The sequence below is a fragment of the Malus domestica genome, chromosome 08, assembly GCF_042453785.1.
Source record: "Malus domestica chromosome 08, GDT2T_hap1".
Lineage (NCBI taxonomy): Eukaryota > Viridiplantae > Streptophyta > Magnoliopsida > Rosales > Rosaceae > Malus > Malus domestica.
This window is the reverse complement of record NC_091668.1, coordinates 23,503,303-23,526,391: the sequence shown is the minus strand read 5'-3', so window position 1 is coordinate 23,526,391 and position 23,089 is coordinate 23,503,303. Positions and strand designations below refer to the sequence as shown.

The 23,089-nt window shown below is 37.5% G+C and overlaps 3 protein-coding genes across 4 annotated transcripts; all 3 read right to left on the bottom strand.

The window, feature by feature from the left end:
- Window positions 1-924: 924 nt before the first annotated feature.
- On the bottom strand, window positions 925-1,542 carry LOC114826299 (early nodulin-like protein 1). The gene has a single exon (XM_029106391.1). The coding sequence runs from the start codon at window positions 1,540-1,542 to the stop codon at window positions 925-927; it is 618 nt and encodes a 205-aa protein (XP_028962224.1).
- A 3,238-nt stretch (window positions 1,543-4,780) lies between these two features.
- Window positions 4,781-5,287, bottom strand: LOC139198110 (uncharacterized). The gene has a single exon (XM_070826373.1). The coding sequence runs from the start codon at window positions 5,285-5,287 to the stop codon at window positions 4,781-4,783; it is 507 nt and encodes a 168-aa protein (XP_070682474.1).
- A 3,768-nt stretch (window positions 5,288-9,055) lies between these two features.
- Window positions 9,056-22,402, bottom strand: LOC103436460 (isoamylase 3, chloroplastic-like). 2 transcript variants are annotated; one of them, XM_008374884.4, is made up of 24 exons: window positions 22,008-22,402; window positions 21,645-21,699; window positions 21,478-21,546; window positions 21,101-21,258; window positions 19,728-19,815; window positions 19,369-19,605; window positions 18,929-19,033; window positions 18,074-18,178; window positions 17,430-17,564; window positions 17,278-17,364; window positions 16,761-16,818; window positions 16,320-16,383; window positions 15,405-15,504; window positions 15,067-15,167; window positions 13,555-13,606; window positions 12,922-12,984; window positions 11,948-12,037; window positions 11,787-11,859; window positions 11,128-11,207; window positions 10,715-10,819; window positions 10,543-10,641; window positions 10,376-10,437; window positions 9,837-9,945; window positions 9,056-9,569 (listed from the first exon to the last, which is right to left on the bottom strand). In XM_008374884.4, exons 1-24 carry the CDS (start codon window positions 22,127-22,129, stop codon window positions 9,459-9,461), a joined length of 2,328 nt encoding a protein of 775 aa, XP_008373106.1. In that variant the 5' UTR covers window positions 22,130-22,402; the 3' UTR covers window positions 9,056-9,458. The 2 variants fall into 2 exon arrangements, with proteins under 2 accessions (XP_008373106.1, XP_070683366.1); XM_070827265.1 differs by having other exon boundaries at window positions 21,478-21,551; window positions 22,008-22,328.
- Between the last annotated feature and the right edge of the window lie 687 nt (window positions 22,403-23,089).

Below are 23,089 nucleotides of genomic sequence, written 5' to 3'. Positions count from 1 at the left end.
AAGACTAATGTTTAATATATCCGTTCTGATTTCTTTTTATTTTACTATTATTAAAGAAAGGGCTCAAATTATTTTAATAATTTAAAAAAAAAAAAAAAAAAAAAAGAGATTCGAACCAATACACATGATAAAGCTAACATTCTATTTACTAAGGAATTAAACTACATTCCCGTCTCCGTTTAATTTATTTAAACTAAACATTATGTTGGATGATTCTCACGTTTTATTATTTAAACAGAATATTATTAAAAAAAAGTGCTTTGGAAAAATATAAAAAATAAAAATAAGTGCTTTGGGAAAAAATTAAAAAAAAAAATAAGTGAGTGAGAAGGATAAAAATTATTATTTTTTCTTGGAACGTTCAATAGTACAAAATTAATGGTAAAATTAAATTGATAATTTATCAATCTATTAAAAATAAAGCCAGACTATACAATAATCGAAATATTAAATTTACTTGAAAATTACTTTCGAATTAATAATTAAGGTCACTACTCACATAAAATGAGTTAATTAAACGGCGCAGAGAGTCCTTAAACAAAGAAAGAAACACAACCATGCTTAAATCAAACATATTAAACTCAACGAATTAAATATAATTAATATATATCATTAGATCATAACAAAAGAATCTCCATAGTCATCATCATTAGCAACAGTAATGATGAAGTTAATAATAATAATTATAATTAATAATTAAGGCCGATGGAGTAATCATCTGCCGTAGAACCACCGTCCGATCAAATCAACACCGTCCAAATAATATCTCCATCACCAATAATAACCCACCTTATTGAAAAAAACTAAAAAACCAAAAATAGTAGTTAAATTCTACCCGCTAATATACGAAACTCAAGATCCGCCTGCTGCATCTCTCTCTCGGTGACCGAACCAGCGGATAAAGGCCTCGTCCGCAAAACACATCTAGGCCAAAAACGACGCCGCGATGACGACGGCGACCACGGAACCGGCAGAGAAGCCTCTGTTCACGGCTGCACCAGATGGGGCGGGAGCCTCAGCAGACGTAGTCGACTCGGTAGGAGCAGAAGAGGTGACGTCGGAGGATGGGCCGGAGGCGGGAGTGGAGGTGGGTGGTGAGGGTGGAGAGTCGGATGATGGATAGCTGGATGGGGAGGAGGAGGAGGAGGTGGTGGGGGCGGAGGACGGAGAGGTTGATGAAGCCGAGGACTTGGGAGCCTCAGAGGAGGCGGATGGGGTCGCTGCTGGGGTGGCGGATGGGGTCGCTGCTTGTGTGGCGGATGGGGTCGCTGCTGGGGTGGTGGATGGGGTCGCTGCTTGGGTGGAGGATGGGGTCGCTGCTGGGGTGGCGGATGGGGTCGCTGCCGGGGTGGCGGCTGGGGTCGCTGCCGGGGTGGCGGATGGTGTCTTGGCAGCTGCTGCTGGGTTTGATGAGGGTGATGGAGTGGATGATGGTGGTTGGGAGGAGGTGGATGAGGCAACCTTAGCCTTGTCGTCGGCGAAGGCGGAGGCGGCGAGGAGAGCCACTGTCACCATCAACAACGCGAATGAAGAGCGAGCCATTGTGAGTAAGGAGAGAGAACACAGGGTAGAGAGAGAAAGTGGAGATATAGAGAGGGAGGAGGAGGGTTTGTGATTTGGACAAAGACGGTTGAAAGGGAAAGACAGGAGGAGGAATATATATAGTGAGGTTTTGGTTGTATTTCAGTCTGTTGACGTTGATGTCCACCCGTACACGTGTATGGAAAGACCAGGCTTTTGCAAAAAATTATGGGGAAGGTGAAATCCCAGCCGTCCATATTGGTGGCCTGCAAACGCGTTTGTTTTTTCTGGTAAAAATCTTAATTCGATTTACTTTTATTAGCGGAAAATTTCTGTGTTTTGCTTGGATTTTCTATTTTTTACATATATATATAGAATATCTTTCATTTTTAACCTCTGAATTATTAATTTGGTAATTGTGTTTTGTAGGAGCATTATCCGTGCTCTTTAAGGTAAATATTTCCCATTTTCAAGTAGGGTATATTGAAAAGCGCAAATGTCGTTTTATATAAGTGTTTTTTCATCGTAAACAAAAGGAAAATAAATAATTTAAAATATGAATGAATAAGGTTAATCATGTCAATCCCTGGTGGACAGAATTTACCCTATGGATCTAAGGTCAGGTCCAACCTTTTCATACAACTAATTACTTTACTTAATTACAAGTGGTAAATTGGCGTTTGAGATTATATGTTGGAAACCTTGAATTTAAGGTCTAAGTTAGAGATCGGAGCCTAAGATCTAAGCTTAAGTGTAGATTTAAATATGATTCAAAGTTCGAAATCTAGGATTACTCATATTACTTGCAAACTGACGATATGTTGAAAAACTTACGACTCGAAAAAAAAAATCAATTGGATTGAAGTCGTTAACCCTACTTTGTTCACATTTTAATTTTTTTTTTCCTTTTGTTTACAATGAAAAAACACTACCCTCATTAATATTGCAAAATTGTCTTTGGTTGAGCCTGCTCCTTTTTTATCCAATACGACAACATTCTAATTTAATGTGTTAGAGATTTGAGCAATACAGGGAGACAAACCTCAAATTATGTGAGTCAAACTTAAAATCTTTCACTTATAAAAAGAGAAAAATATTATTAGACTGTAACATACTAGTGGCAATCGATGTCATTTTAAATTGTTTATAACAAAGAATACGAGAGAAATAAAAGATCATTATGCATGACACATGCTGAATACACAAATCATTGAGGCTAACTCAAGAATGTGAAGAGATTTATACCTAGCATCTTGTATCAAATAATTATATTCTTCAGCTCTACTATCTTCCTTATGGATCCCTAGGCGTTATCATAACCTCCACGTCCATGGTCAGCGTCGACGTTACCCTCCTCTATCACTCCCGTAGCTCTGATTCAAGTCTCCATGCGCCATCCACATTCAGTTGGTACGGTACTTTGGGTGTACCTAATGGCCCCGTCCTCGACACTATGTGATGGTGGTGGCCCGTTTGTGTTTTCTTTGTTGCCCCTGCCCAAGCATGATAATGTGTTACAGGCATTCCAACTGCTTTTTTTTTTTTTTTTTTTCTTTTTCGCTTTGAGTGGCCAACATCATCCTATGTTCGAGCAGATAATCCACATTTGGAGTGTCAAATCACACTAATTAACATTTAGATTAGGCTATTAAAACACCGTACCTAGGTCAATATATTGTCCCATGGGCCATGCATGGATATATTATTTAGATCTTACCCATCTCAGAGCATGCATGCATGTTGGCTAATTGTGCACGATAAGAGCAGCGGGAAAACAGTGTTATTTTGGCAGACACTTTTAATTAGAATTGATAAACAAATACGTAAAATGTGAAACCCTTTTAATTTTTGTTAATATTATGGTTTTGTAGTTCAGCTGAGGTACTAACATTCTTTGATAAGTTAGTTACTTCAATCCAAATTGTGAGGAAACGATAGGAAATTATGTAAGTTACAATTAATACGCTGTTATTATTATTATTATTATTATTATTATTATTATTATTACTATTATTATTATTATTATTATTATTTATTTATTTATTTAGAAAACTAAAGAATAACATAACCAGGCTGAAGCCAAAAGAGTTACAAAATGCCACCACAGGCCAACAACACTAGGCATAATGAGAAAGAGGTAGATACAATCACACAGAGGCTTCCCCAAGTCACCTTAATCCCATCAAAACATAAAATTAGGATGCAAGGCATGGGAGGCCATCCTTGTTTAGAACTCGAACAAATGAAGATGGGGGTCGTTGAACCCAAACTAAGTCGCTCATCTCCGCACCCACATGCGACGCCACAAATGTAACATTTCACATCGACCAACGAAGAGGTGGTGATGTGCCTTATATGTACATGTCCACCTCCATTTAGCACGAGGCTTTTTGGGAACTCACTAGCTTCAGGTTCCATCGAAACTCCGAAGTTAAGCGAGTTTGGGGCTAGAGTAATCCTAGGATGGGTGACCCACTGAGAAGTTCTTGTCTGAGTTCCCAGAAACAAAACCATGAGGGCGTGGCCAGGACCCAAAGCAGACAATATCGTGCTACGGCGGAATCGAGACTGGGATGTGACAGAATGGTATCAGAGTCACTTTGCCGTGTGGTGCGAGTGTACCGACGAGGACGTCGGGCCCCTAAGGGGGATGGATTGTAATATTCCACATCGACCAATAGAGATGGGGTGATGTGCCTTATATGTACATGCCCACCTCCATATAGCACGATGCCTTTTAGAAACTCATTGGCTTCGGGTTCTATCGAAACTCCGAAGTTAAGCGAGTTTGGGACGAGAGCAATCCTAGGATGGGTGACCCACTGGGAAGTTCTCATCTGAGTTCCCAGAAACAAAACCGTGAGGGCATGGTCGGGGCCCAATGCGAACAATATCGTGCTACGGCGGAGCCGGTCTGGGATGTGACAACAAAATTTGCCGCTCCATTGCTAGTTCTTGGCACCCAAAACCAGATACACGACCTGAAATCCATACCCGGTTTGCGAATCTCATACAGGGTCGAGTAAACCTCCCAGTTTCTTTGATCAATGCTCCCATTCAACCAAGAAATGAGTTCATTCGAGTTCGACTCTACCACGATATTCTCGAAACCTCGTTGCTTAGTCATCACACATCCCTCCAAAATCCCATTTGCCTCAGTTGCCAACACACTAAGAGCCCATATTTCCTTCATTCTCACATATAGCCAAGTATCGGCATGCAGAGTCCCGAATAACAACTTTGATATGGCAGCCCTCGTTTAATCCCTTCCAACTGGCAGCCCCACATTCATTTTAACCACACCATTCGCCGGTGGAAACCACCCAGAAGAACCATTGGGTCTCTCATTCACCATTATTCGCGTATTTCCAAGATCTGAACAGACCTCGAGGAAGGAAGAGGCGGCCATGGAAACAACAAGAATGATTCTCTCCGGGGATGGTTGTCTAGAATTGAAGACCACCTCACATCTTGCTTTCCATATGGACCAAAACGTAAATGCAATATAGGCCAATGTTTTCCTCCTATCCTCATTATGCCCTGGATAATTGTTCCATACACCTTCGAGCCACGCAAATAGAGTTGTTACTGCGGGCTTCACAATTCTCAATCCTAAAGCACCCCCAAACCAAACATGATCCACCCATGGGCATAGGAGCAAGACATGCTCAATGGACTCCTCTTGATCATAGCAAATGGGGAATAATGGGGAAGGAGCACACCTGCGATGGAAGAGGTTCACCTTCGTAGCTATGGCCCCGCGCATTGCACTTCATATAAAATGTCTAATTTTTGTTTTGGGGGGGGGGTACGCATGGACCATAGTTTTTTCCAGATACCCGAGTCAATAACCATAGAGGAGGAAGGTTAGAGAGCATGCATCCGACGGTTCAAGTCATAGGTCCAATGAGACCTCAATTTAACCGTATACCAGCCCCTCCGATCATACAGCCAAATCAGACGATCCATTTGCTCGAGGGCACCGATCAGGATATCCAGAACTACCAATCTATCACTTTCAGCCACCTTCCCATCAACTTCCTCCACTTGCCATGTTTGAGACTAAAAGTCAATTAAAGAGAACACCTGCATTGTGGGGTCCGTCACAACTCTCAGAGCTTGACATGAGAATGCACAGTGACAATGTACTCAAGCAATAAATATTGTTATGCACATAAAAGGCCGAAGAAAGTACATGCTTAAGAAGGATTTGGGGTATGTCTAAAAAAGAATAGAAGAATTAAGACTCAAATAAACAAATTGATTTCATTTAAATAAGGGTTAGGAACTTATTTAATTAATTATTTGTACGCTTTCCTTGAACACACATATATAAACTTCAACTAGATTCGGAAGTGCCTGATTAGGGTTATGGTGTGGAATTAATTTAATTTCTAATTGAAGCAAAAGTTGATATCGCGTGAACCAAAAACATGGCTGGTTTGATATGCATAAATGTGAATTTTACTGACGAAGATGAATGGAAACACAGAAAGAGTCGTGGAGTTAACAACCTGTGCAAATGGGAAATGTTGAAACCTTTTGTTTTTATTGTGGGGATATGGAGAGAAACTTCCCCGTGGCTCCCAAAATTACTCTATTTATATCTGATGTAATTATCTCACTTGTTACGTAATTGACTCTCTCTTATACATTTAATCTCTAGAAAAGGAAAGTACGTGAGATAGACGATGAATGATGAATGAAGAATGGTGTGGTAGGAAGGAGAGGAAGAAATAAAGTTGAATGAACAGGGTGATTTACTAAGTCGTACGGGTTGTGAACTACTCATTAAAACGGTGGCTCAAGCCCTGCCTATGTATTCTATGCAATGCTTTCTTCTTCCCAAATCTTTGTGTGAGGAGCTAAATAGGATGTTAGCAAAGTTTTGGTGGAGTGGTGATACGGGCAGGCAGAAAATACATGGCTCAATTGGAAACAGTTGTGTAAGCCAAAGTATGAGTGGGGATTAGGTTTTCATGATCTCTATGCTTTTAATTTGTCATTGTTGGCTAAACAAGCTTGGAGGTTTCTTTAACAACCGAAGGCTCTTGTTTTTAAGGTCTTTAAAGCTCAATACTTTCCTAGGTCCACATTTATGGATGCAACTGTGACTCCTACTAGTTCGTATGTGTGGAAGAGTATCGCAGCGTCGAGACGGATCATTGATAAAGGTCATTGATGGCGAGTGGGCAACGAGCAAAACATCAGAATTTGGAAGGACAATTGGATCCCGCGGGACTCTTTTTCTGAATTTTAACACCACCACCGAGGCCCTGGGACATGGAGGCCAAGGTGGAAGAGCTATTGTGTGGAGCACCAAAGTAGTGGAATATCTAGTTGTTGAGTGGTCTTTTTTCATCAGAGGAAGAGGAACTAATCCAAAGTATTCCGCTTAGCGTTCGGGATGTTGAAGACATGCGTATATGGCATTACGAAAGGAATGGGAAGTTCTCAGTAAGAAGTGTCTATCAGGTGGCTCGGAGTATAATTGATAATAATGGCCCTAGTGTTGCAGGTTCTTCATTTTCTTTTGGTGGATTGGGGGAGAAGTCCTGGAAGAAGATTTGGAATGCTAGTGTCCCGGGGAAAGTGAAAATCTGTGTTTGGCGTGCTTGCTTGGATTCATTACCCACACGCCTAAATCTGAGTAAAAAGAAAGTATTAGGGGAAGTGGTGTGTGTGGTCTATGGGGTACCGATAGAATCAGTTGAGCATGTTCTTCGTAATTGTAACTTGGCGAGAGCTGTGTGGTTTCGAAGTTTGGGGTTGAGGGTGGATAATAGGTGGGTCCGAATGCCTTTCATGCAGTGGATGGAGTTTTGTGCGCAGAATCTTCCCATGGTGGGTTTTGCGCTTTGGTTGATGCTGATTTGGGCAATTTGGAAGCATAGAAATGAGGTGTTGTAGACTGGGACTAGTTTGCCACTGCAGGAGATAGTTTTGAGGACTGAAGGTTGGTTGTATGAATTTCATAGATGGCACAAACCCCTTACCCTGGGGACGGCTCGAGTGTTTCAAAAATGAAAGAAACCTAGGGTGGGATGGATCAAATGTAATTTTGATGGTGCATGGAGTAAAGGTGCTTCTAGGGGGGTTATGGTGTAGTGGTTAGAGATCATACGAGAGGATTCTTGGGAGCTACCGCGAGACCTGTTGAGGGGTCAACGTCGGCTCTGCATTCAGAGCTAATTGCTGCTTGTCATGCTATGGAGTATTTTAAGAGGTTTTGGTCACCTGCAGTCAAGGTCATATTTGAAGGGGATTCATCAGTTGTGGTTGCTGCTATGGCAGGAAAAGGGGACGATGATTCCAGTTTGGGAACGATTATAAATGACTTGAGGTCTTTCTTTTTGGAGCTGCCTTATGTGGAGTGTGGTTATATTCAAAGGGAAGGAAATTCAGTTGCTCATCGCCTTGCACAGATGGGCACCAGTTGTTTCCATGATGTACTGTGGTTTGAGGAACCTCCGGATTTGATCCACTATCTTTTGTTTGAGGAAGGCATGTAATTTCAATTTCTATTGTACTTTTGAAGGTAGCTCTTTGTTTGTGCGGGACGCTCTTTTCCTTAGACCGGGGTTGAAAAGCCCATCAAGGTTTTTATCGAGGCCCACTTAGCACACTACCCTCAACTTGTACGAATTCTGCATTATGTTAATGAATATCGTATTTGTTTTTTTTTTTTTAAAAAAACAAATCTTCAAAAGTATACACCGATGCCCAAAAATATGGGTAAGAGTGGATGTAGACCGTAGAGAGTTGGAAATTCCCAAACACAACCACTTTTATATTTCATAGAGGAAATTGTAGAAATTGTTCCTCAACTCTAACTCAATTGGAGTAATGGTCCATTAACTAAAAATTCATGATCATTGGTCCCTGAACTCATTAAAACATGCAACTATGGTCATTTTCATCAACTCCGTTAGAACTTCCATCAAAATGAGTCATGTGCCACCTACATGAGGCTGAATCAAGAGGCAAATATGGAAAACTAAATGAAAAAAATTGTAGAAATTGTCCCTCAACTTTAACTCAATTGGAGAAATGATCTATCAACTTTAACGCAGTTGGAGTAATTGTCTCTCAACTTTAACCAAACTGTAGGAATGATCATTCTGACATGATTCATTTTGACAGAATTCTGACTAAGTTGATGAAAATGATCATAACTACACATTTTAATGGGTTGGAGGGACCAATGGTCATGGTATTTTAGTTGAGGGTCTATTGCTCAAATTAAATTAAAATTAAAAGATCATTGCTACCGTTTTCTCGATTACATACATGTGTTATAGTTGGTGTGATTCACTTGTCTAGCTACCCCCTGTTGCATCATAAGACAATTAGACAACAATCTCTTCACTGCTCTTGATCAAGTCAAAAGTGCAAAGTTTTTCTTGCAGATCCTCGTCAAAAAAGTATCTTGGTCGGGCTGTTGCGCAAGACGCCTTCCCACAATCCGAGGGAGAGCTTTTGTACGCGGTAGCCCTGATTTTCTCCGTTTCCTCAGGCATTGGTGTTCATTGGGTGACCGTACAACACGAGTAATCGATCTTTCTATTCAAATACTTCGATAATTAGAGTAATTTTACATAAAATTTTCGGATACCAAATAAGTTACAAGTGTTTCATTTGTTCATATTTAATTTCACTACGAACCTTGTTTATTTCTAGTAATTACACGTCTTCATAGCTCCCTGCATATACAAGGTTGAGGCTGGTGGCTCCTCTTATTGGTGATTTGAACTACTCTGTACTTACTTTACTTGTCCCAGTCACATGAGCATGCATTTCTAGAGCTGGAGGAGTTTTAAGAATGAAACTAGAAAATCTTGTACTAGATCGAAAGAACCCGAATTCTTCACCCAGCTTCCAGATAATCCACTTCATTTGGAAAACTCATCCGCAGGCAGCTTCGGAATGCTATGTCATCACTTTGCTTGAAGAAGAATTGAGGAGAAGGGGGCCATGTTGTAAGTGCCTGCAATGCCTGGGACGCCACCAGGCACGATGTCATTGGGAGACACCAAATTAGTGTCAACCTGGAATTCAACAGGATTTGTATCAGTTGAGTTTGGAAATGGATGATAATGATAAAGAAATGAACACATATGCTCCATTTCATTGAAGTCAACCACTATTCGAATCACCGGGGCTATTTGCATGAGGGATGATAATAAGAAGCAAAATGAACGGAAGCCGCAATCTATGAATTTCTAAAGGTCTGCATACAGTAAAAAATGCAGGTATTTTGGTGAACCAGAAAACGAAGAGGATTATGCACTAGAAGTGGGAAAAAAAAAACCAACCACTCGAAACCATTTCCTCTTGACCGGTGGTGCGGGCATTGGAACTGTAATAAAACAGTCATGAGCATTGAATGCCAAATAGATGTCACCTTCACTATTGTCATGAAACCTGCAAAACAAAAGTGTCAATGTCTATGTTTCCGATGCATTTAACAGTCTTGGACTTTAACCTTCAAGGTTAAAGTTTCTATAAAGAGAACTAAAAATTGAAAAAGAAAAAACAGAAAACAGAAAATGCTATACAGCAAGCCATAGAATCAAGTCCAAGACTCTGCTGTTAGCAGAAAATGGAAAAAACAAGGGAAAAATCAGATGCTTTTCCAGGTGCTGAGTATCTAACTTAACAGCGGATGCTCAAAAGTACAAAACCACATTAAGGACCAACAGCCATCAAACGTAAGGATACCTTGAAGAAAGACGTGATCACTTAATAAATAAATTACTCATCCACTCCCCTCAAGCAATACCTTTGAAAGCATGTTCAAATTTACGGTATCAAATATCTGTACTTTACAAAGAAGATAGGCATAAGTCCTTACGTAAATGCAAGGAATTTGCTCTCATAGTTGTACCAGTTGTCTTCATGCCATGTCACATCATACTACACCAATAATTGTTCAATGAGTCTTGGAACAAGTGGATCCGTAAAAGTTCAAATTCAAGCATGAATGCATCGAAAAATAAAACAAAAGGAAAAGGAGATTACTTTCTCAAGAAATGTATCACGACCAAATACGCGATGTGCTTGTCGGAACTTTATCGCCTCCTTGAAAAACCTGAAGTGATTGTTCTTCCGTGCCTCCAACTGCCATGCCAAATGATTATTACATGCCAGTCATAGATTAAAGTTGAACAAAAGCCAAATAAAACAACTTTACCAGTCCCCACTGGAAATGGTTAAGAGCAGTATCATGTCCATAACTGTTGTTATTTCCATGTCGAGTATGCCCGTATTCATCCCCCATCAGCATCATTGGGGTTCCCTGATCAAGTGCATTCAGATGCTTACATCAGCACTAAATGTGCTCAAAGTTGCACGGTGCAAATTAAGTATTTTTAAGATATTAATGCTGCTAGACCCGAAAAAGATTTGTCTAGCAAGAGTACATGATTATACTGGAGGTATAATAATTTTCAATGCTTCCAAATTCAGAAAATATCAAGTAAAATCTGAATTTTGAGACCACGTATCTGAAGTCTGAACTTACCAAGTTTAATATAGCTCAAACGGAAAGCAAGATAACGCATGCATAAGATATGACACATGAAATTAGATTTTGAATAAATTTACCTGGGATATCATTAATGCCAAATGAAAGTTTTTCATTTGGCGGGAGCGAATAGCTTTAATGGTAGAATCATTGGTCTCTCCTGTCAAATAAATGTGGAAAAAATGAAATTTCAACACATGCAAGTAGAAACACAAACTAATGCTGCAGGGACAAAATATAATATAATTTTTTAATTAGGCAGTATGTTTATACATGACAACTGCAATAGAGAACTGGCATGTCCCATTTGCACGAGTAGTTTCATCTTCTCTACGTACACCATATTTATTTACTTTGTGGTTTTACATAACATGGAAACGGATAGTTAACACTTGATACTATCATTGTAATTACAATGATTAAAACTTAAACTACCTAGGCACTTAGGAAGTTAGTGAAGATAACAAAAATATCAAATCTAATGCCTTGATAGAGATAGATCAAAGACAGAGATAGGACATGAAATTTTATTTTTAAGATGTAGAATTTATACTAATAACCACCCCCTCCAGGGCTCCCCAGTACACAGACTAATACAATGCTAGTTTGAAAATAAAAATGATGCATCAATTTTGTTGATGCCCTGTGGCCTTGACTACAAATTTTCAATCCTGCCAATACACTAAAGCTAGAATAATAACAAAATATATCAAGGAGCAAGAGTCGAATTTAGCCCTACCTTCATGACCACAATTCCAGCTCAAATTATCATTGTTTCCATCGTTTCCTCCTTCTCCATTAGCATCATTGTGCTACAAAATCAACAATGAAGCGACATACTGGATGATGTAGACTTAAATAAACAAAAAACAATTGATGTATTAACAAATGTTGAAGTACCTTGAAATTGTATGAAACAAGATCATACAGTGTGAACCCATCATGCGCAATAATAAAATTAACACTGTGATAGGGTTTGCGCTTATTCACCTGTGGAATAAGTGAAAATAATGAGAACATGTAACCAGAGCTTGCATTAAAATGTAAAACACAAATAAATAAAAAATACAACACAGCTGCAGACTTGCAGCTAAACAACTAGCTAGTAGTAGAAAAAACGATGCAATGTACGTTTACTACAGGATGGTAGTACATTCAACAGAAGCCAAACAAGTTCTCAGATGAAAAGAGAGTAAAATAATACAAATCCAGATTAAGAAGTTGATAAGTTGATAAAACAGAAGAAATAATAATTGTAGTTCAAGGTCGTGAAATCAGATACTCTACATCAATAATTGTAGTTCAAGGTCGTGAAATCAGATACTCTACATCTTTCTATTATCCAAGGTGATAGAAAAAAGAACCATAAACCTAAAAAGAGTTTTGGGGTATTGTAGAAACTAGAAAGGAAAAAAGCACATTCAATCATATTAAGCATGAGCATGAGGGTACTTTGGTTGCATCAGAATACAAAAATTTCAGTAATGAGGGTACTGGAACCAGTTTTAATCAAGATAGTTTGTGGAGAAAAAATATCATTTTCAGAAAAGATGTATGGCTGCCTTAATATGAAATAAAAGGCATTCTGTTCTTTTGATTGTAATGGGGTATCCCCGCATCTAACTTCACTCGAGACAATAAAACTTGGGGGATAAGTTTTCGATCCCAGTACTGAACCCGGTTCCATGTTCAATTTTATTGAATTTTCAAGCTGGGACAAATCATCCCAGTTGAAATTCAAAATACAGATTAGGCAGCTTAACAAGTTTGCATGGTGAACATCAACAATACCAAATTGATAGTTATGAATAGAAAAAGGAAATGATAGTAAACGGAAAACAGTATAATGCAATAATATTGATGAAAAAACTTACTTTGTAAAGGTCAGCAGATCCAGAAACGCGAGTGGCAAAACTTCCTTTCATACCAGAGTCACCCTGTATAAAGGAAATTCAATGAAAAATCTGAATATGTAAATATACATATATGTATGTGTATACATGTGTGTGTGTGTGGCTTTATGTAATTTATAATCCAAATGTTGCTTTAGCTTCCCTAAACCACACAATAAAATACAAGAAAGTGGTACTCAGAAGGTACAAATAACAACAACCATAAAATGGTAAAAGTCATGCCAAGCAAAAGAGGAAGACAAATATAAATGCAGTGATTAAAGAAAGTTCATGGCAGTAAAAAGAAATATCATAACAGTGTTAACACTGAACAAAATGACATATACACTAAACTTAATCCCACTGCATCAGTTTATGGCAAAGCGTCAAAAAGCATCCACTGATCTAAATAAATGAATGTATTGAATCTTATGCAGGCCCTTGCTTATCTAATTCAGCCTTTATGGATTCAAATGAGAGGAAATCCCTTTTGAGTAATAATCCATACTTGCACTTTAATATTTGCTGTTATATCAGTTCTTGTACTTTGCGTTAAAGTTAAGAGCGTGGATATGTTATAGAGCATCTAAGACGACTGTCATTTCTTAAGAATACCTTTATAAATCTTCTTAAGTCATCACGATATTTCCCATTCCATTCAGCCCACCTGCATTAAAGGAATCTCATGAGTAATGGGGGAGAGCCACCCAAACTTTCACAGGCATACAAGGATCTTTACAAACAAATTGGTATATAACTCTTCAAAAAAAAAAGTACCAGGTCGAGTGCACTTCAAAGGGCAGAGGTAACATCAGAATCTCAAAATTATTATAATTAATTATCTTAGCTTCCCTTGTGATCATTGACAAAGCTATAATTTTCAATCATCTATTTTTAGTATAGCCCCGCAAAGAAACTTTGTTTGCAAAGCACCAATATTGGTCAATACGTCTGGATCTGGAATGATAAAATTCATGTCTTGTATTGATTATATTATTGTAATTAGGATAAATGAGACCTTTGAAATATTAATCCATGCACAATGAGACGTTGGATGGTTTAAAAGTCCTTCATACTAGACTCCTAGTGGATGCGTGCATTAGCTACAATAAAGATTGTGTGCCATGTACTGGTGGAAAAGTATTAAAGAAAACACCAAACACCAAGAGCAAGTACAATGAAAAATGGAACCAAGTTAGGACTCTAATGAGATTATGAGAGAGTAATCTCTAGTTACCACGAGCACCATAAGAGAAAAGAGTGCCCACCACGTAAAAGAAACAAGTTAGGACTGCTCAAGAGGAAACCAACCTCTGAGTCCTTATATTTTGAGGGAGAGAATAATATGTCTCTACCAATATTGAAATACCAACAGAAGGGAGAAGGCCAGAGCCCCTTTGCCAAAAATTAAAGTTTTATTCTCTTGTCAAAATTCCAACTAGGAAAGCCACATTTCAATTATCTGTTTGTTGTTTCTTTTTTCTTTTGTGTGGCTGCAATACCACATTTGTTAACAATCGCCTGAAATGCATACAGACGATCCCTGAAATGCCCAGTTTTATGATGAAACGAAGTGATGGATACAGTGCATAGTAAATACAATATGAAAAGAAAATAGTATCTTAAATCATAAGATTAAGTCTCTTGGTCCAAGTCCAATTATGAGGCCTTGTCAATGTATCCAATTTTTCTTAAGCTCTTTGTGTCTATTACTAAAAGTAAAAGTGTCGGACAAGTCAAATCCACTGCATGCATTATAATGAACCTGTAATTGGCTACCAGCCAGTACAACCACATGTTTATTGATGCATTAATAACTGGTTTTACATTACCTCAGGTTCAATTCAAAATTATCATTCTATGCATATTTCCAATATCTCCACTAACATCAACATTCGCATCCTTCACCAAACAATAAAAACATGGAGACAATGAATTGTTACATTTTTCCGGCAAGCCAACTTTATTCACACAAAGAAAAAAAAAATTACATAAATAAAATTAGAGGATGCAAAAAAGTGTCCTCTTTTTTCTTTGACAAGAAAGTAACTTTTATTTGTAGAAATCTCAGGCTAAGAGCGTCTCCCGCATAACTATGATGAATTGTAAATTTGTAAAATGAATTACCTGTCCCAATTTGGAAATCTTCCAACAAGATAAAGGCCTCCACAATCCCAAGGTTCGGAAATGATTTTACATCTTGATAAGATGGCATCTTTTGCAATAGCCTGGTCCAACAAACAAGGCTAGTCAATCCTCACATAACTAAACATCTAGAACTTCACTCATTAACTACAAGGCAGGTCTACATGGAAAATCACATATAATTATGCCCATAGCAATGGCCACCAACTTGTAACTATAAAAGTAACAACGGACATTTTCAGGAATTCAGAATAACAAAGATATCGATTTTAAAACTAGATACACGGAGCAAACTTCCGTATGGTTTGCAAATAACTTACCCTAATAAGTGGTGGTGCGTCAAGAGGAGTCCCATCTGCTCCCCGACAAAGAACACTGGCAAGGTCAAATCTAAATCCATCCACATGATATTCAGTAACCCTGAAAATGTGTAACAAAAGATGAAGTATGAAGCTTGATATGAAATAGCTATTCATTGTATAAATCAATGAATGAAGACGATTTATGAGACAAGGGAAAATATTATACTAATCATTTTTGTCGAAAAATTTAAACTTCTTACGCTGGAAATTCTCAAGTGTTGCATCAGAATGTATAAACTCCAGGCCTTTCACTCATGGCCAATTGGTTAAGGGTTGCATGCTCTAATACTAACATGACACCATAACAGGCAATTTCTCCACTTGTCCAGCCCAATTTGGCCACACATGCTCCACATCACCCAGTACAATAGATCTACATGTTCGACTGAGTCTAGCCACAAGGGCCAGGGCTTAATGAGAATATAAAATCCCAAATCGGGAATTCTAAGTCTTGCACCACAATATACAAACTTTTGGGCTTCTCTGACCATTGCCAATTAGTTTGGATTGGCCAACTTAAGTTCAACAATATTAAATGAAATTACGGGTCATTTTCGCCTAAATATTAATTCATTTCCTGAATCATGGGAGAAGGTATAATTCCATGAAAGTACTAAGGAAAAAAAAAGGTGTAAGGGTATAGGGGGCACTAAGGTTATAGACTTTTATGTCATATATCACATTTGAACAAGTTTATAAACAATGATTACAATATTGTGTCAAATGATAAAAGACATCACAAATACAATTACAATGTTAATCGCCAGATGGATAGAAATGCCAACAGATTGAAACAGATGACAACACAATAAGTTAAAAAATATATATGTTACAATCCTTCTATGAATTAGTACTCTATGAATTGTGTCCTACCAATGTCTTAAACTGTCAAGAATGAGCTCCATGACAACAGGATGGTTACAGTTTAATGTGTTCCCTGAAACAAAATCTTAGAACTTCAGATATTAACAATGCTAGTTTTAACATTCAAAGTCAATCATGTTTTGCGTCCAAAATCCAGCAGTACAGTCCAAAAATTGTCACTTTCAAAGTTTAATTTGGCAAAATACATACACCTTCCCTTCATTGACAAATCAATTCCATATCTATGTGATATAAGTTATAACACATTGATACTATATAAACATTCCATACACTTTGCCTTCAATAAAACAGCACCATCGGAATATCCGTAAATCACATGAGACGGATAATTAATAGAAGAGACTAGAAAGTTCATTTTATAGATATCTCTACAAGAAGTGACAATTTGCAGGTAAGAACACAGTTAGTAAAGACATTTGAATTAATTACCGCAGCCAGAGTAGTTAAGTAATTGGCCATTGTTGTTTACGTCCAGCATGTAGTAAACCTGTAACGTAGGATGCATCATTTATAAAGAAAATCTGAAATAATACCTCCAATACTTTATTTTAAAATAGATGTCCAGTGTTTTAAAGTTGTACATCCTGCCACAGCCAGAAGTTTATTCCACAAGGGAACCATGTAGGTTAACTCCGAATTAGAAATTGTAGGTTAACTCCAAAATTCAGAACCCTAAACAGTTGTAGCCTCATTATTAGCAAAATTCAAGCTTAGATTAAATGAACGATATTTATAGAGACTAAAATGAATCAATTCGCTCTTATATAGTTGATTAAATTGCAGTCTTTAAGACCTAGGAGGTGCAAGGAAATTTTCTCTCTAATTGATGGCAGTAAAATCTAGTTGAGCTGCTAAGCCTTAATTCCAACTGTTTGGGGATTAACATACATAGTCAAGGCATGAAAATAGTGTAACTAAAATACTCATAACAGAAGTATGACATCACCTTATTATCTATGCCGCGAAATGAAGTTGTATAGGGGTTGGCATCATCAGCTTCATTAGTATGATTATAGACAACATCCAAAATGACCTGTCCAAAAGGATAAGGTTTCACAACTGCAATATTAGGAACTTTGCAGAAAAGACATACTTTACCTCTATCCCAGCACCATGCAAGGCTTTAACCATTTGTTTAAATTCCTGAGAAGCTTTAAGGGGTCCTCCACCAGCACTTGCATAGCGGCTCATAGGAGCAAAGAAATTTATTGTCGAGTAGCCCCATGTGTTTATCTTCAAAGAAAAAGAAGCCATACATACACAGTGTTATACAAATTAGATCACTTGACCATGGTAACAGTTAATGCTTACAGGATTTAAAAATTGGAAAAAGAAAAATACACAATAATTATCTACAATTATTGAAAGATCATCTTGTTGAGACGCCTCGAATAACCAGCTTAAACTTTGAAACCACCTAGGGTATCCAACTTGTCAGTCACTAGCATCTATCTGTGGCAATGACTTCATATACAGTATACAAAATGACCTGTGATACTGAGGATAATGTCATAACATAATTTGGGTTGATGGTGATTCATTAGATGGATTTTTCTCCTGCACAATGTTGGTTTTAAGTTCTCATCAGATCCATTTCTTCATTTATCAATATAAATGTCCCATTTTTAATTGACAACATCTAGATTTTCATCTCAGACTATGAAGAGAAGTTACAAAGAAAGCTACAGCAAGGTATATATTATAAAATTCAGTAACAAATGAAGAGAAGTTGATTTAAACACCATGTGATCTCTAGGATTTCGTCTCCTCTGGAACTCAAACTCATCAAATTCGACAACCGGCAGCAGTTCCACTGCATTGATACCAAGCTCTCGAAGGTGTGGAATCTAACGATTAAAATGGAGGGGAAAAATCAGAGAAGTCCATCATACATGGAACTGTAAAGGATAGCAATTTAATAGTTGAAGATGCAATTTCAATTATTTATACGTGGAACTGCAAGGCAGTATATGTTGTCATGATTCATGATCAATCTTGAACTTGCCAAACTTTATTTCATTTAAGAAAGCACTAGAAGTATTCACATTGTAAAACAAATCTTCAAGCACATAAGAACCAAGGCCCGTAAGACAACTTCTTCTGAGGGCATAAAGGTTCACTAGTCTTGTCTCATGGAAATCGTATCCGGTCGGAACAACTTAGCAACAAATTTGGTTTTTAATAGGCATATTTATAGGCAACTGGGCATCACTTCAGACAATTATAGAGCTCACACCAAAAATTAAAGTTCTTTTTTTAATTAAAAGTGAGGCAGCAGATAAAAACCTAAGAGACCATCTTTTCAAATGAAAAGAAAGAAGAAAAAACTTAGATACCATTATGCATGTCTCTCCAGAAGTAGCTCCTTACCGTAACTTAGTTATAGTTTTCTGGTAAATATCATGTATGGAGTGTTGCTTGAAAACAGAAGAAAACAATTGAAATTTCAAAAAACAAACGTAAAATGTTATAAAATCAAGTTAAAGAAGGATAGAGTTGAAGGGAGCAATCAGATAATTGATTCAGATATTGCACTTTGTATTAAAATGCTATTAGATAGATAGATTCTCATTCTTCTTGGTAGAACCAATTAATACCTTCTGGATCACACCAAGGTAGCTACCACGTATATCAGGATCCAAACCACTGGATTCATCAGCTGTATATGCACGAACATTCATTTCGTAGATAACAAGATCCTTCTGAAAAAACAGCAGACAACATACAGGTTGAGATGTGATGCGATGTATTTGAAGTCTACATGTAACTCAGAAACAAGATGGAGCATCAAATGTTTAGTTGGCTAAAAAAACGAAAATATCATTTATTAGAAAATTAAGTCATATCAACTATGAGCATATAAATAATACAGATATTAATAAAAATGCATTCAGTTATGAGTTTTCTCGTAAACCATAAGATGTGATGTTGAGGGGAGAAAGAAAGAGGAACTATCAAATTTCCATCTGATTGAACAAATGTATCAAGACCACAATTTATCCTGTTCACTGCATGACAACCGTACAACCATATTTACCTCAGGTATATTTGGGAGCTTGTAGTTGTCTCCCCAGTTAAAGGGCAAGCTATCAAAATCATAAGTTCCAAGAAATTTAGATAACTTTTTTGTGGTATCTCCAAAAATTCGACGGCCTTCAACTAGCTTTGTGTAAGGATCCACAAGCACAATGCTGCTGTCAAATCGATGTCCCTGATGCCAACCTCGTGGCCCATCCATACGATAACCATAAAGAACATTGCTCCTGGGCAAATCCTAGGAAGAAATAATTTCATTATCATGAGTAGTGTGTGTGCCAGCAAAGAACTAACGCCATCATTAAATCAAGGACATCTCAGAGACAGGTAGTGCTTTGAGTAACCTAAATCAAATACTACCTGGATACATATGTGCCAAATGTCACCGGTCTTGTTAACATTACGATCCAAAGGCAGGTCCATCATTCCACCATCCAGCCCTCCAAGCCTTACCATGACAAAATTATATTCATTAAAAGCATCAGTCAACAGATGAATACATCCAGTAACAACAATATATAAACTGAGCATTTTAAACCAAAAAGAAAAAATCAAAGATATTATTTGAAAGATGACTTTTTTTTTTTATAGGACTAAAAAGAAAGAACGAATATCTCCAAAAAGGCTGCAGAAGATGTCCGTGATCCATCTACATCAAAACTACAGTTTGAACTTAAAAAAGAAATCAAGTTACATTCAGATCAAAGCTCCCTCTAACGAAGAAAACATGTCCATGGAGAAGTTGAAAATCTACTTTTTCCAGTTTCCTATAAGAAAAACTGATCTAATTTGTTTCAAACAATGGGAAACTGCTGCCAACAAGCTGAGACAGCACAAAACAATAATTGCCCTTGTGATAGTCTAGTACTCAAGTAAGCTTCCACCTAGGAATGAAAATTTTTAGGCCAAACCCCGGCCACTTCAAAAATATCATTGTTCTACAAATCCCCGCTTTTGGCCGCCTAGGCCCCGCCTAAGAGCTAGGTGGTTGGCCACCGTCACAATTAATCCCTAGGCATTTAAAAAATAAGAAAGGGCGCCTAGACCCAGGTTAGGTCATTTCAGGGCAAGCGGATCATTTATGTAGGCACCCGCCTAGACCACCTAGGTTGCAACTCCCACTTAGACAGAATATAGATAACTTCCATTTTTCATTTTACTTTTTCAAATAAATTGTAAGAGACTTGTTGGAACTTGGATTAACACTAATTATATTCATGTTCCCCTGTTTTCAATATGTTCTACTACTTTATAATTTATATCATTCTATTTTGCAATTTATGTATTCTAATACAATTATATATTTTTTATAAGTATAAGTAGACATGTATTTAAATGTTATCTAATAAATTTAGTTAAAAATTTAAAAACCGCCTAGGCGCTAGCCCCTGCTTGCTGCCCAACTAGCGCCCAACGCCTTTTAGAACCTTGAAAAATATGCATAAACCTAATCCATATTTGCATAGTGAATGGAGTCAATGGACAATCTGAAAAAAGAATGATGAATGCTCTCAACCACTCTTTTACAAAAAGCACACAATGTGGAGATACATAAAGGGCCTTCATCCGAGTCAAATTTCAGCCCCAATACAGACCTCAAGTTTCAGTAATATTGTTAAATTGTCAATCTGCAACATAACAGACCTGGTATTGTATACATATGTACATAACTACATATATACATGAGTGTACAAATATATTTACCAACAAACAAAATGGTACTACAATGTTACCTCTCTGGAAATGATAAGCATAGTGTGACAGCAGTTGCATGCTGTGAAAAGATAGCAAAATTTATCCCACTGTCAACTTCTGATACACCCAACGGAAAAGCTTGACCTGGGAAAAGTTTCCATGATGGGCTCGATTCTGACAGTTGGGTGGCTTCTTCCTACACAGACAGTGAACACATGAAAATGTGAAATATTCCCATTCTGGCATTGGCAAGGAGTTGATTAAGGAAAAAAGTCATCAATCAGTTTCTGGCTCTCAAACATAGATGAATCATCACTGTTTTAGTATTGTATTTATGAATATTACATAATTTGGAAGTTTCAGCCAGCAGATATAGAAGGCAAAGATATGATCCTATATGAAAAGAAGTAACTACCTCAAGTACACGTTCTTGAGCACGCTGACCGTAAGCACTGGCTGTACTATGCCTGGCCCCATTCCTGGTCTAACCTATGCCAGAAGTCCATCCATATAATTACCAACAATGCAAAACCAAAATAAATACAAAGTTCGATTCCCTGCATTATCGAAAGATAAACATGCCTTTCTGACAACTCCTTGCGGATTGCTACCCGATCCATGTTTACTCCACTTCAATCTAATAAACCATCAACGCCGAAATCAACAATAACCCAAATGATTCATCACAAACCACTATATTTCCATAACATAAAATACTGGTAGTTGCACTCCTACACATACATTTTGGTATAATTCTGTATGATATTCTTTAAACTTGAAAGTTGAAAAGTATTCATTTTTATTAATTTAAAACAAAACCCACCAAAGCTTTTTCGTTAAAACGGACCCCAAGTGCATAAAAAATGAAAATTCAAACCAAAAAGCTGAAAATTCAATCAATCATATAAAAAAAATCAAGAAAACAGAGAAGTAAAAGAGAATTACCCCATTTCGATGACAGGAGAAGCCACTGTGCATGAAGCACTACTGTGAGATGAAGGGGGAGATGCCAAGAGAGGGAACATGGAGGTATTTGAATCGTACAAATGTGGGGTTCGAAGCATCATTGACTTTTTGTTGGGATGCAAAGTGTTTGATAAAAGTTGTGGGAGAGAATATTGAGAGCCAGATGGGAATCGAATTTTCAGAGAAAGATGATGAATCTGAGAAAGTTAGGGACAAAAGGAGAGCACCATTTTAGTGACGTTTCGATTGAGCTAAGCTGAAGCTCCATCGCATGGAATGGAAGTCGGAGGGTGAGAGTGGGAGGATGGAGAGAGAGAGAGAGGATCAACTACCAAGAACGGCATAGAAGCGGGATGCTTTTTCATGTTTGCCACGTGAACGGATACGAGAGAGTTGGGTCAAGTTTGATGTTGTAATCGACACGTGTTCGATAACCTTTTTTAACATCATTTTCATTTCTTTTGATTTTTGTACCGACTTATTTTGTTATATTTTCATTTTTTTTTTTTGCTGGAGACTTAAGAGCACTTCCACCCCTAACAAATGTGTTAGCTCAAAGTCTATATTTTAGGCCATCCCCACCCCCCCCCTAAAAATAAAAAATCCACTCCACCCCACCCAATAGGCTGGTCCAAAGTGGAGGCACATAAATGGACTGAGCAAGAGACCGCCTTACATGATGTCAGACTGACGTCAGCTATGTGAATTTCTTTTTTTTGTAGCTGGTGCATGAGATACAAGCTCGTGTGGGCGGGCGTTCCAGCATTAAAAAAATAATAAATAAATAAAATGTCAGAATTTTATTGTGGGCCACATGTCCACTTTTAAGCTGTTGGATTTCATCATTTTTTAAATCCAACGATCCATATTAATTAACTTAATAAAAAACATAAAAATTGTTTAAAAATACAGAAAAAAAAAATAAAATATTATATATATATATAAATACTTAATCATCTTTCACAAAAATTGTACTTTCGGAAAATGACACGTGATGTGACAAGATTGGTTAAAAATTCTATTCGAAATTAAAAATAAAATTTTTTTTATTATTTTATAAA